The 14597-nt window shown below is 38.9% G+C and overlaps 2 protein-coding genes across 5 annotated transcripts in view; both read left to right on the top strand.

Annotated features, from left to right (window-relative positions):
* pyroxd1 (pyridine nucleotide-disulphide oxidoreductase domain 1) overlaps positions 1-3802 on the top strand; it is a 40845-nt gene extending 37043 nt beyond the window's left edge. For all 3 annotated transcript variants that reach the window (XM_088348153.1, XM_088348151.1, XM_088348152.1), the window contains 2 exons: positions 477-566; positions 3602-3802. In XM_088348153.1, coding sequence (XP_088204279.1) covers positions 477-566; positions 3602-3760 — 249 coding nt within the window. In that variant the 3' untranslated portion in view covers positions 3761-3802. The remainder of the gene's footprint in view (positions 1-476; positions 567-3601) is intronic.
* A 1612-nt stretch (positions 3803-5414) lies between these two features.
* etnk1 (ethanolamine kinase 1) overlaps positions 5415-14597 on the top strand; it is a 34235-nt gene continuing 25052 nt past the window's right edge. The window contains exons 1-2 of one of the 2 annotated variants that reach the window (XM_088347589.1): positions 5415-6968; positions 8189-8321. In XM_088347589.1, coding sequence (XP_088203715.1) covers positions 8263-8321 — 59 coding nt within the window. In that variant the 5' untranslated portion in view covers positions 5415-6968; positions 8189-8262. Of the gene's footprint in view, positions 8322-14597 lie in introns of both variants that reach the window. The other variant, XM_088347590.1, reaches the window with a different exon arrangement.

Here is a 14597-nt window from a genome sequence, read left to right as displayed (position 1 = left end):
CTTAAGGGATTACATTCCTAGTCTAAGCACTATGTCAAGTCTAGTTCAGTCATGTTTATTTGTATAGCCCTTAATCACAAGAAGACTTAAAGGGCTGTACAGACAATACACAGACATCATCAACATGAAATATAGGTAACGTCAGAATGTCTGGCGAAATAAATTAGTGAAAAAAAAAACAAATTCGCCCCTTCCCAAAAATAACATTAAAAAGTATGTGATGGTACACAGGCTGTGGATTGGTACCCGGTCTGTGTGTTGTTTGGCACCAGGCCGCATTGAAATTAAAAAGTTTCCTGATTTATTTTTTCTTATTCCGTTTTTGTTTCGTGTATACCAATAAATAAGGTATAAGCAGCTAGGTTCGAATAGTTTTCAACCTCTGCTGTCCGGTTAGTCATCAACTCTAGTACTCTTCAATGTCACAGATTTTTCTGTTCACCCAATCGATTAATAAAATGATCTTTTTTTTGTAGGTGGTTTTACTGGGAAAGTTCAATGCGCAGGATCTTGGATCGGACTATGAGCTGCTGCTGCGCTACACCAAAGGCCAGGAGTATGTCAAGGTGAATTTTTTTCACACAATTGGAATTTTCTGCCAACCTAAATCGGATTGACTCATTTTGTACACAGTAGACCCCCCAGGGTACGACATGATTCCAATCTGAGGTGGGAATGACTAAATAAAATTGCTGTACAGTGGAGGATAGAAACTTATGGTAATTGTTAGGTAATTCATTTAAATAACAAAATAATAAATATGAGTAATAAATTAGTATATTTTTAGCCCCCTTGATGTTTATGTACCCTTCACCTAAAATTCCAGTTTAAGAAGTACCCAAAGCAAATTATATGCTAAATTTAATACCTTCTAATGGCCGAGAAAGGTGTCAATTGAAATGGGAGGGTTCACTACCATATCGAACATCAATTTGAGTTTGTTTTCAAAGGGAGTTTTGGAGCGAAACCAACAAATATCAAAAAGCAACATCCATCGTAGCAGAAATGTTAGCAGGCGGATTTTTATTTATCTGTCTGCAATTTTGTGTGTTTTGGAGTAAATATTTTACACAGTTGTATTCTATGTGATGCCCTTTATGTTACCAAGCCATTTTAGCAGACATTCAAATAATTTGAAGACGGCCAAGGAACGTAATGGTGAGTTACTTCGGCTTTATAGTTTTTGGGTATCTTGTTTCAGACTGATCGTGTTGCTTCGTTGTATATTTTGAAATGGTCATTTCTGAAATTTCAAAAGTTTTAGCTTTCCAATGATATGTGGCATGACGTATTTCAGTGACCGGTCTCATCGTACAAACACGTATTTGTTTATTAAAAGACCACTGGCTAACCCGTGGGCCATCGGAATGTTGAGGGTAAGATAAATGAATATAAATGATTATAAATGAATACACAGGTAGGGGTCTCAAAATCAGTTGAGTTGAGATCCAGGTGAGGGAGGGCCTAATGGGGTTTCTGCAAAATCAGCACTGATAAAAACATTCCGCTGTGCTTAAAGGGACAGTTTCATGTTTGTTCACTAGATGTAAAAATCAAGATCAAGATATGGGGAAGAGTAAATAAGAAAAACAGTCAAATAAGTTAAAGCTGGAACAAAATCAAAAGTAGGGGGCGAAGGCAAAACAAATGAAAATTGAGAAAAATAAAGGAATTAAAGAGGAAAGAGACAAAACAAGAATGCAATTTTCTCTCTATTATCTTTTTTTTTCATTTTTCTTAGCTTTTTAACTTGAGTTGCATTTTTTGACTCACTTTTCTGTTTTTTTTCTTGTCTTTTTTCTTTTTCATTTTTTTTCTTTTCCTTTTTATTCTCGCAATACTCTTCTTTTTCAAAGTAATAAGGTCCAATTTTGTCACTTTGAGTCTTTATATTTGTCCTCTTTCGTTGTGCTTTTAGTTCTAATTTTCGGTACAACCGAATACAACGCCATCTATTTGGAAAATAATACACACTGTCCCTTTAGCTTTCATGTTAAACTATCATCCTGGGGGTGGCAAAATAAATCACTCTTGAGGCAAAAAAGCATTTAGCATACAAAACATTAAAATCCCGCAAAACCCCCTGCTCTCCCCCAACAACCCAAAACACCTTAAACACATACACAAACAATGGTTAAAATCACTCCATCATTATCTGCACCGCTTATCCTCAGTAGGGTCGCGGGGCTGCTGGAGCACATCCCAGCTATCTTCGGGAATTGGGCAGGAGTACACCTTGAATTGGATGCCTGCCAGTCGCAGGATACACTGAGACAACTAACTCGCTCTTTCACACCTGGAACAATTTTGACCGGCTAAATAACCTGACATGCAAGTTTTTGGAATGTGGAAGGGAACCGGAGTTCGTGCAGGAAACGTGCACAAGCACGGGGAGAACATGCAAACTCTGCAGAGGAAGGCTGGTAGCTGAATTTGAACAAATGACCTCAGAACTGTGCCGCGAATGCTCTTATCACTCAACTGCCGTGCCACCCCGTTTAAAGTAAAGTAAAAACAAAATAAGTAGTGATAGAGATAAAATATGAAGATGGCAATCCACACTGATAGGGAGCAAAAGGCCTCGGAATTTTCAGCCACTGAACCACACCCTACCAATGTGATACCCCCATATGAGGAAACACTGAAATATAAAAATAGATGATAAAAATACATAAGAACAACTACAGAAAAAAACTAAGTATGAAATAAAAGTAGAGTATTTTACAGTAAAAGATTAGCAGTTAAACAGATCAAAAATAAAAATGATCAATTAAAAGGCATATTAGGAAAGTGGGTCGTGAGCCTCTTCTTAAAAATTGCCAGGGTCCCTGCAGACCTGATGTCCTCTGTCAGACTATTCCATTGGTGAGGACCAAAGTGGATGAATGCTGCTTCCCCTTAGGTTTTGTTCCTCATTCCTCAGTCAACAAGCGGCTGCCAGAAGACCTCTGGGACCCCAGGCTGCAAGTTTGAGACCCCTGATGTAAAGGAAACATGAAATTTACTGGACTTTTGGTGTGAGGTAACTTGAGCTGGCACAGCAGAGTAGCAGGTGGATAAAGAAGGGGGTGAGGGATAATGGCATGGTGGATTAAATACGAGACTGATTTAAAAACTTCCACTTGCAGGGCTTGTAATTTTCTCAGAAGATTTTTGCTGTAATCGCCTCCATATTTTTAGTTATAGTCCCGACAATCAACTGGTTATTGCCATATTCCTTAGCGAAGGCAGTGATTCATGTGCCTTCTTTGTATTTTTTTTTAATAATTACATGCTTGTTTTGGTTATCAAGTTTTGCTTCCCCCTTTAGCACCAACCATAGTGAATGAATACAGTACAAAGCATATCGACATACTCATTATGTTGTGGCACCAAGAAGCATTTTATATGATTTGGACCTATAGCAGACAGGCATCTCAGACACATACTCACAAACACAGTGAAGTTTGAATTTCATATATGGTTTTGGCACGCAAAATAATCTGTCGCTGATGTCATACAGTAGCAAAAATGCTCTAAAGAGGGGTCCAAATATATCTTATTTCAAGCTGTAAAGTTAATCCTGAGAGTTTATTTCATATGTTTATTTTTTTGCTTTTAGGTGGTTCTTCAAGGCGGCAGGATGGTTGGAGCCGTGCTAATTGGGGAAACCGAATTAGAGGAGACCTTTGAGAACTTGATCTTGAACCGGATGGATCTGACACCGTACGGGGAGGATCTTCTCAACCCCAACGTGGATATAGAGGACTACTTCGACTGACTAAAATAAATAAAGGAAAGAGTGACAGATAGTTTCTCCGAAGCTTATCTTTATGTTTTCATGAAGAGGACGTGGGCTTTGTTAATAAGTAATAAACAGGCAGTCTGTTTTAATTAGGGTTCCAAAGAGCCTGGACAATCTCCAGTAAATTTCCGTTTAAGGTTCAGAAGGGACATTTAGAAATGTGTTTAGAACATGGTTGGGCAAACCTTTTGTTGGAGGGCTGCAACGGGTGAAAAGAATTGGCAGAAGTGCCATGCCAGGAGGGAAAAATAAATGGATTCGATTTTTTTTGTATATGTTAATACAATTTGATACATTAGAACCTCGGTTTTCGAACGCCTCTCAGTTCGGACAATTTGGAGTCCGACCAAAAATTTCGAGAAATTCTTGCTCCGCTGTTCGGTCAAAAAATCGGAGTTGGAACGCTGGTAATGCGTGAGTGTGTACGCTAGGGTGCGATGCTGAGCGGCGTACGGGTGTTTTAGCCCCTTATTATGCCTCCGAAGAAAGTCAGTGCAAGCAGCAAAGTTGCTACAGGTGAAAAAAGAAAAGTAGTGCGTACGACTATTGCTGATCTTGCCTGCGCCCTCTGTTGACCACCGCAAAGGTAAGAAATCCTATTCATAATTATTTTCTTTATCCTTTTTTTAAAATTTTTACACGTTCATTTTAGCGTAATCTTTCGTGCAGAAGAGAGCTCCCTTTTCGTAATGACAACGACAAGATAAAAAAATTGGATAGGTCTGCATTATCTTTTTTGCACAGGTATTGCTGAGGCACAGTGGAACCTCGGTTCTCTACCATAATCCGTTCCAGAACCCTGTTCAAAAACCGATTTGTTCGATCACCGAAATCATTTTTCGCATTAAAAATAATGTAAATCGTTTTAATCCGTTCCAACACCCAGAATGTTTACCTTGAATGTTTAACGTAAACTTAAAGCTAACCCAGGCTAATCGTATGTTCGTGTTATTGTAATCTTCCGTACGAAAGATTGCGCTAACATGAACGTGTAAAAATAAAATAATCAGCTCGTTTACAAGTCATTTAGCACCCGGGTCTCCTCAACAATTTGTGAGCGGTTCATTGGAAAGGGGGCTCCGTGCCAACAACCTCAATGTTGGGCTCCGTTCCAACACTCTGAATGTTTACCTTGAATGTTTAACATAAAGCTAACCCAGGCTAATCGTACGTTTGCGTTATCGTAATCTGTACGAAAGATTACGCTAAAATGAACGTGTAAAAATAAAAAAAAAGCATAAAGAAAATAATTATGAATAGGATTTCTTACCTTTGCGGTGGTCAGCAGAAGGCGCAGGCAAGATCAGCAATAGTTGTACGCACTACTTTTCTTTTTTCACCTGTAGCAACTTTGCTGCTTGCACTGACTTTCTCCGGAGGCATAATAAGGGGCTAAAACACCCGTACGCCGCTCAGCATCGCACCCTAGCGTACACACTCACACATTACCGGCGTTCGAACTCCGATTTTTTGACCGAACAGCGAAGCAAGAAATTCTCGAAATTTTTGGTCGGACTCCAATTTGTTCGAACTAAGAGGCGTTCGAAAACCGAGGTTTCACTGTATCAGATTGTTTTAACAGATACAAAAAAAATCTAATCAATTTATTTTTCCCTCCTGGCATGGCACTTCTGCCAATTCTTTAAACCCGTTGCAGCCCTCCAAACAAAAGGTTTGCCCACCCATGTTCTAAACACACAGCAGAGGGAACATGCATTGATTTTACCTGCATGCACTGGAATTTTTGGTCGAATTTGTTAGTGAATTGATTTTGCACTTTCAAGCTCTGATCTTTATGGACTAGATATATTTTCTTGTGCGCATAGGAGTTCTGGGCAGTGCGCAATTGTGCATGCGCTCAGCTTAGGGAGAACATTGCACTTGACCTACTTCGGAGGACTTTCTAAGCCACTTGTGGCCCGCCACATCATTTGATGTGACCTGCGAAACAATGCTTGGAGAAGCCATAGACAACAATGCGCTTTATCGTGTCAAACAATGACTTGCAGTTTTAATTATGCCCACTGGATGGCGCCAATGCCAGGCGTCACTTGCAATGCACCCCTTTAACTTACTTAAAATAAAAGTAATGGATGACAAGGCTGCAGTGGATGTTGCATTACAAAACATAAAATACAATAAAATAAAGTATAATATAGATAACAATAAAATAAAAGGGATGAACAGGTTGCAATGGGGGCATTGACAAAAAACACTCATATCTTGTCAACATGAAATATAAGTCATTCATAAGCTAAATTTTTATTAAATCATTTAATCGGGTTAGGGTTATTATTATTCAATTCTTATTATTATTACTAAATTATTATTATCAATGTTTTTATGTTTTGACTGAAGGTTTTTGTACCACTTGGAGGCTTTAGATAGTCCGCACTTTCGCGGTAAGACAATATGATAAATACAAAATAAAGAAAAGTTGCTCCTGGGTGTCTATGTAGAAGTTTAAAGAAGCTTATTTTGAGACAAACTTTAGCTACAGACACTCGCTAAATCCTAAAGTACAACTGTGTAAATTTTCAGGAAAGTCAGTTCAGTTTTTGCAAAGCCTATAAGTCACATAAAAACACCCGCACAAATTGGGATTTATAAGGAAGTTTCGATTAGATGTAGATAGATATGAAATCTTAAAGTGAAATCTCCATATAAGTGTCATAAAAATGTAAGCAGAAAGACCTTTAAATCCATCCATCCATTATTTGCACCGCTTATTCTCAGTAGGTTCGCGGGGGTGCTGGAGCCCGTCCCAGCTATCTCCGGGCAGTGGACAGGGGACACCCTGAACTGGTTGCCAGCCAGTCGCAGGGCAGACAGGGACAGACAATAAACTCGCTCATTCACACCTAGGGACAATTTGGACCGGCCAATTAGCCAAACATGCATGTTTTTTGGAATGTGGGAGGAAACCTGAGTGAATTCTGGGAAAGTAAGCCAATTAAAAAATACCCCAACATCAAACAAGCTGCGCTTAAGATACTGTTATGGTTGGGTCAACGTATGTCTGTGAGTCTGCTTCCCGCCCTGAAACATGTGAAATCAAACAATCAATCTCTTCTGACTGACACTCATTTAATAGAATTGCTTAGAGTAGCAGTAGCAGATATAACCCAGATTTGAAGAGGATTGTTCAAGATGAGGATTGCCAGAAGTCTCACTAAGCAGCATGGTAAGAGAAAGATGTTTTCCTTAAACTGACAGTTTGTGTGTGTAGAATAATGCTTACAATGTTAACTGTTGAAAATTATTGATATCATGTTGATGTGGTTATCTTTATCAGATCTAGCCGACTAGAGATCTTTATATGCGTGCATACATGATTAAAAGATTCCCTTTGAGTACCCATGTGCATAATGTGGCTTTTTGGTAACAAAGAAAAAAACAATTGACTCACCCCCGTCGACAACTATGATGTGGCTCTTTGTATTAACAGATGAAAAATTGGCTCTTAATCGCTGAATGGTTGGCCACCCCTGATCTATGCCGTCTCCATGAATTTTCAGCATACTCTAAATGGTCTGCATTTTATGGTCTGCATTTATATAGCGCTTTTCAAGTCAATGAAGACCTCCCAAAGCGCTTTACAATGTGCCTCACACTTACCCATTCACTCACACTCACACACCGATAGCGGCCATGCAGCCATGCAAGGCGCCGACCTGCTTATTGAGGGCATTAGGGATTCAGTGTCTTGCCCAAGGACACTTCGACATATAACACGGAGGAGCCGGGAATCGAACCTGCGATCTTTTGATCCCAAGACGAGCGCTCTACCTCTATAATAAATGTATCCATTATAATAACAGTGATTCTCATTGTTGCTCATCGTGACAACTTCTTGGTGTGTGTTGTCCATCATACAAGTATTTTTGTCTTGCTGCTAGAGGCAGGCTGCCTCAAAGCAGCAGGACCACCCATTGCAAAGTGTCCTGATCTGTGCATTAAAAATACTGGACGTAGGAGCTTAATGCTTCCAGCATCAAAGCTCCCACTTTTCTGCCCTAACTACGAGTTGTGCAGATATGTGTGTTTTGTGTTCTTGCTAAATGTTATCTCTTGTGTTTGTATCTCCATTTATTTAGTTTGTGTTTAGTTTTCACCATCATCACCAACATATTTATTCACCTCATTGTTTTATTTATAAACATGAATCTAGATTGTAATTAATTTGCATAATATATTGGTGACATCACTGATAACAATAATAATGTTCAACAATAAGAATAGTCATATGATTAATAATAATACTGAGCTTAATTATTAGCTTGACCATTCTATTGACTGTTTAAGGCTTCTGCTCACCATTTTTTTTGATACAGATAATATTAACAATAATAACAATAAAAGTCACATAACGGTTATAGTTAATCGTTTTGTCTCCTTGGCCAGGCTAATTGCTCGACAGCTTGCCAAATATCACGCCGTATAATGGCTGGGTGCCCCAGTCAGACCTGTGGCTGAAGATGGGCACGTACTACTCCCTCATCCCAAGATACTTCACGGACCTGGAGAAAAACGCAAGGTGAGTCGTATCTTCTCAGTGATACTCGCATGCTACGGCCATTTTCTCCAAATTTAAAAAAGAACAAATGACTGTTAGGATTTTGTATTTCAAATGCAAAAGGAGTTTGATTGTGGCTTTTTATTTGGCATTCTCAGTTGACATTTGGTACGGAAATGATGCAGAAAATAATTGTTTAAACATGAATATAATGAACCCAAATTATTTTGATACGCTATCATAAATGTTATAAAATAGAGAAATAAGCAGAGACCAAGGTCATCGTATTTAAAGCCACAATTTTCAACAAATTATCTGTTGACGTATCAATGACACAGATACTAGTCATAAACATGTGTGTCAAAACATCCGCAAGTACGTACCCATTTCACTGACAAAGCACTCCCGCAGAAAAAGCACAAAAAAAGGTCAAGTTGGACCAGCTCAGTGGCCTTAGGATTGAGAACTTGCCCTGAGACTTAGAGGTCACAGGTTCGAATTTTGGCGGAGTCATATGTACATAAGATTTACAACATCAATACCCATTGCCTTCCTGCTTGGCGCTCGGCATTAGGGGTTGGAATTGGGGGGTTTGTGACCAACTTCATTGATTAAAAAAATTGTGAAAAATCCAAACGGGGGGAAAAAGGTCAAGTCAAGGTTGATAGGAAAGATGACTGAGGAAAAACTTTTCATAATAGAAGAACCAACTCCTTAACAGCAGGCCGTCAGAATGTTGGTAAACAAACTTGTCCACCTGAAAAGTATAAAATGTGTATTGCCCACCTATAACGTTTCTTGGGAGTCACCTCATAATACAATTCCTGGCCAATATGGTGTGGTTACATTCATAAAAGTCCAGTGAATCAAATCGTGTGAAATATTTACTCCAAAACACACAATAATGCAGACCGATAAAGATGGCATTCCTGCAATATTTACCAAGCTCTGTTGTATTAGTCTGTTGAGTTCACAACGTCCCTTTGAAAATAAACAGGCTCGTCAGATGACTACCAGTATAGCCATTGGCCTATGACATTTTGATTGACACCATTTTTGACCAATTGCTTTTTTTTTTCACGGTCCTTTGCCTGTGACAACGTTTGCGGGCCTGTATTGAAAATTACGTCATGACCAATGTTCCCTCTAATTTTCCACGGGTCTGAGCGTTCACACAAAGTCTGTAAGCAACGCTTGAAACAACAGTGAGCAACGGCAATCCCAAGTGTGGCAACTAAATCATGATAAAACATGTCCAAAACTTGACATCAAGTTACATTTTGCTGAGTTTCCGGCAATGCACATTTTTTTTTTCACTTTTGAATGAATTGACTAATGTATTATTGCAAAGGTTGTACGGCCTACAAACGTCATTTGTTTTTACAACAATTCTTTCACAAGATTTTCATTTCTTTTTTTCCTGGTATCTTTTGTCGCATACTACTAACATTTTGGGGGGGCTTATTTAGTCAGTTGCACGATACAGAACTGTATTTAATCACATTTTTTTAGTGGAAGTACAATGTTGGCAACAAGATTGACTTGGTATAATGGGAAATTATTTGAATGCAACACAAACTTTTTCTTCTCTTTCCCTGGGTTTTTTTTTCATTTTTTTAATCCCTTTTTAAAAAATCTCATTGTGTTTATTTTTTCTTAGCTGTTACTTTTTCTTTTTGTTTTCTAGTTACTTTTTTCCTTTGTTTCTTTATTTTCTTTTTTTCAGAATTTTTCCTTCTTTTTTCTCTTCCTTTTGTTTTTTTTCTCAGCTTTACACTACTTTTTCATTTTGGTATTTTTTTCATTTTTGTTCTATTCCCCCTTCCTTTAAGTCATTTTGTGCATAATTTCACATAATATTTGGTCATATAGGGATGAAAACAACCTGAAGAGCCGTTTAGGACCCGAAAGAGCCGGTTCCTTTTAGTGAGCCGAGCCGAAGAAGCCGGTTCTCAAAAAACTTTAAAAACTCATGCGCGCAGCTTAGAGGGAACATTGCGCTGGATAGATTTTCTTGTGCGCTGAGAATGTGCAGGCAGTGCACGATTGCGCACGCACGCAGCTTAGAGGGAACACTGGTCATGACCAATTCATATTCAAAAATCTTTAGTTTATAGTGACAGGATCAAATGTGGATTGAGACATTCGTTAGCAATCAAACGCAAATATACACATGTACGGTGTGTATTCAAATCAGGGTCGAAGGTAAATGTGTGCAAAGCCAATTAGGATTTTTTTTTTTGCACCATTGTTATGTGCACCATCAGGGATTTAGATTTAGAAAGAGAACTCAAGCATTTAAAGACTCTCACACAATGTCTTAAAATTGGCCAAAGTAAAATACAAAAAAATTAAGTTTCAAGGGCTGTGAACTGGTCGGTTCCAGATGCCCCCTTTTGGAACTAGAACTGCAATTATAAAAATGTGTAAAATATAATGTTTCATTTTTCAGATCGTGATCAAATCCGACAAGGTAAGGTTTCAAGCTATAGTCAGTTTATTTGTATAGCCTTAATTACAAAGAGTCTCAAAGGGCTGCACAGACCACAGATTATTGCAAACTACATACTATTATTACACCATCCCCTGATCGAAAACCTACATGAGGGCAAAGAAGAACTCAAATATTTCAACATGAGGAAAATGAAGAAACTTTGAAGGGACCATACATGAGGTAATCCCCCGTCCAGGACGACCAGGCTACAACGAATGTTGCAATAACAAATACTACACAGATATTGTCAACATGAAATATCGGTCATTTATTAGATATAGACTATACGTGTGTTTTAAGCCTAGATTTAAACAGTTCCACCGAGGTTGCAGATCGAATCTCAGGGGGAAGAGCATTCCACAGCACTGGAGCCTGAATGGAGAATGCTCTGGAACCTGGGGATCTCTTCTTGGCTCTTGGGATCACTAGTAGACCAGCATTTTCAGACCGAAACAAAGGGGGAAATTAAATCTAAAAGATGTGAGGAAGCAAGTCCATGCATGATTTCACATCTTAAGCTAACAGTGATCAAATGCCGGTTAGCTAAAATCGGGGTAATATGATCAAACTTTCTTGTCTTAGTTAAAAGCCTTCCTGCAGCATTTTGAACCAGCTGAAGGCTTTTGATTTTGGACTTCGGTAATCAAGGCGGGAGGTAACACATGAATTATAAGCATATGGCGATTTTCATCATGTTGCGCAGGTAGAAAAAAACTGATCTAGTGATATTCTTAACGTGTGTTTGAAAGGACAGATTGGGGTCAAATGTGAATCCTAAATTTTTGACTGAGTCACTGTAGGTCATACGTGTTAAACTCAGACCCGCGGGCCAGATTTGGCCCGCAGTGTGATTATAAGTTGCCCGCGAGATCATATCAAATGTGCATTAGAGCTGGCCCGTGGGATATACTGTGCCACTAATACTACAAATCCCACAAAGCTTTGCTAGTATTTTGCGCACAGTAAACCCAGCAAGTGCTCCTTACTTCCGTTCACAGTAATTCATCCATGTCCTGGCCGCATTGGACAAATTCATATTTTCACCCTCCACAAAAATTACCAAAAGAAAGATAGACAACAGGACCTTACAGGTCAGGCGGGAGGGCAGTTATTTGTTCACTACTATAGATGACAAACCTGTTTGTATTGTGTGCTGAGCTGGCGTGGCTGTAATAAAAGAGTATAACATAAAGAGACACTATGAAACAAAACATTACAAAGTACAAGGACCTGGACCTAAAGCAGAAGCTGCAAACGGTGGAAGAAATGAAAAAAAGTCTAAATTGCAGGCAGACCTTGTTCACAAAAGCAAATGCAAAAAGTCAATTCTGTTAAGGCCAGCTTTATTGTGGCAGCAGAGATTGCAAAATCAGCCCGGCCCTTCAACGAGGGAGTTTGTCAAAAAGTGCATAGTCAAAGTTTGCGATATCGTGTGCCCAGATAGAAGCAAGAATTTTTAAATGTGAGCTTGAGCAGAAATGCCATGGCTGAGCACGTGTGTGAGCTTTCCATTAATCTACATGAAAAACTCATAATAAAGTGTTCAGTTTCCATGTTTTCTCCTCAACACAATGCCTCAATTACGTACCCAGGCTGCTCAGATGTTCTCGATGTTCGGCAGCACATATCTATGTTAGCAACTGTTCTCTATGATGAATGTGATCAAAACACCTCACAGATGTCGACTCACTGATAAGCACCTTCATCCTGAGGCTTTTCCACAGCTCAGAGCCTGACTCCAGACTTTGACAAACTTGCATCTAAGAAAAGATGCAAGGTTTTTAGACCAATGTTCTGAGTAAATCAGAGCGTAGCAAACTGAGCTTAAATATATATATATGTATGTGTGTGTGTGTTTCTCATGCACTTTTGCTACTGTAATAGTTGAAATGTTGGATTTTTATTGAATGACACTTATTTTTGGTTATGTTGGCTTTGAAAAGGGAACTTGAAAGGATATGGGGAAATACATACTACTGTATTTATTTAAATAAATGGGTCTTTTATTGTTCCAAATTCTGTGTTTAAGCAAAACTCAAGTTTGTTTCCATATTAAAAGGTTAAACATTACATATCAGTTGCAGTTAATTTTTCAATAAATATTGGCTTTGGCCTGTGACTTTACTTCTCTGCTTAATTTTGGCCCACTGGGAATTTGAGTTTGACACCCCTGCTCTAGGTGATATTACATTCATCAATATTTAGAGCAGTTTTTGAGAACAAGTCACAGCATTTTGAAGGACTGATAATTATAATTTCGGTCTTTTCAGGGTTGAGGCACAAGAAATTCAATGACATCCATCTTTTTATCTCCGTAAGGCAGGCCTCCAAATTTCCACAGTTTAGTGGTGCAGATTCCTCCATCTGAATATATAGTTGAGTGTCATCCGTGTAGCACCGAAAACTGATATTGTACTTGCGAATAATATGACCTAATGGAAGCATTTAAATGCTGAAAAGAAGGGAGCCAAGTACTGAACCCTGCAGATCGCCATATGTAACACTAAAGGGCTCAGATGTAATTTTACCATATTTAACATATTGTGTCCTATCTAAAAGGAAGGATCTGAACCATAAGAGGACGGCTCCTGAGAGACCAATCAATTTTTCCAGCCCTTCTAGGAAAATGCAATGTCAAATGCAGCACTAAGGTCCAGCAGCAACAACAGTGATGAAGCGCTGGAGTCCATTGCCAGTAGAAGATCATTGGTTACCTTAACCAGGTCTGTCTCAGTAGAGTGGTTAGCCCTGAATCCCGATTGGATAGATTCGGATATAAAATTGTTCAGCTTCTGTGCCACAACTTTTTCAAGTACTTTAGATAGAAACGGTAGGTTTGACAAAGTTTTTAATTACATAAGCTTTCTGGGTCAAGGTTGGGTTTTTTCAATGTAAGTTTATTAACAGCGGACTTAAAAGCCGCTGGAACAACACCTGAGGAGAGTGATATTTTCATAATATTAAGAACTGAAGGTCCAAGGACCCAAAAGACCTTTAATCAGGGAACCCGGAAGCGGGTCAAACAGGCAAGTAGTCGGTTTGGCCGTACCTGTGTAAGATAATCAAGTGACAGAACACTAAATCGGAGAAAAAATCCCTGGACAGCCACCGTGTCGCATATCAGACCTTTGACATATGACATATTTACATGGTCTTCTCGTATGCGTTGAATTTTCTTATTATAGAAGATCATAAAGTCATGGGCTGAATGGGTAGAAGTATCTAGAATGATATGTTGCCTTGTAGTGATGCAAAGAGAATTTTCGGGTTATTTTTTTGTGCCGCAGTCACCTTTGAAAAATTAGCTGATTTTGCAGAGGCAAGGGCTGCTTTATACTTGAGGAAGCTTAGCTGTAGTCTTTGTAGAAATCGCCAAGAGATTTCGCCGTTCAGCCATGTTGTGTCTCAGGCAGGAAATCTATCTCAAAAAATTGATGCATTTTAAGAACAATTTCGTCGTGTCCTCTGCCATTTCCAAAATCAGTTTTGCTTAATACTTGAACAAGCTGTAACACCAGCCAAAAACTCCAGGTAGTGCGCCATTTTTGTTTAGATTTTCGGCAGTCTTGTTTAAGTGATCTAGTTTTTTCAGTAAACCAAGACGTACGTCTTTTAGGTCGTTATTTAAGCCATAGGGGCGCCACGGAATCCAGGAGACTGGCCAGAGTATCATTGAAATCCTTCATGAGTGAGTCAAGAGAGCCTAATAAAGGAAATAACACAAATATCCTTCAAAATTGTACTCTGATGTCATGATTACTGATGCGGGGCACCTGAGTCTGCTCCGTTGGTGCCAACAGCCA

Source organism: Urocampus carinirostris, chromosome 11, assembly GCF_059441175.1.
Source record: "Urocampus carinirostris isolate Australia breed hairy pipefish chromosome 11, RoL_Ucar_1.0, whole genome shotgun sequence".
In the NCBI taxonomy this organism is placed as follows: domain Eukaryota; kingdom Metazoa; phylum Chordata; class Actinopteri; order Syngnathiformes; family Syngnathidae; genus Urocampus; species Urocampus carinirostris.
This window is presented reverse-complemented; position numbering and strand designations above follow the sequence as displayed.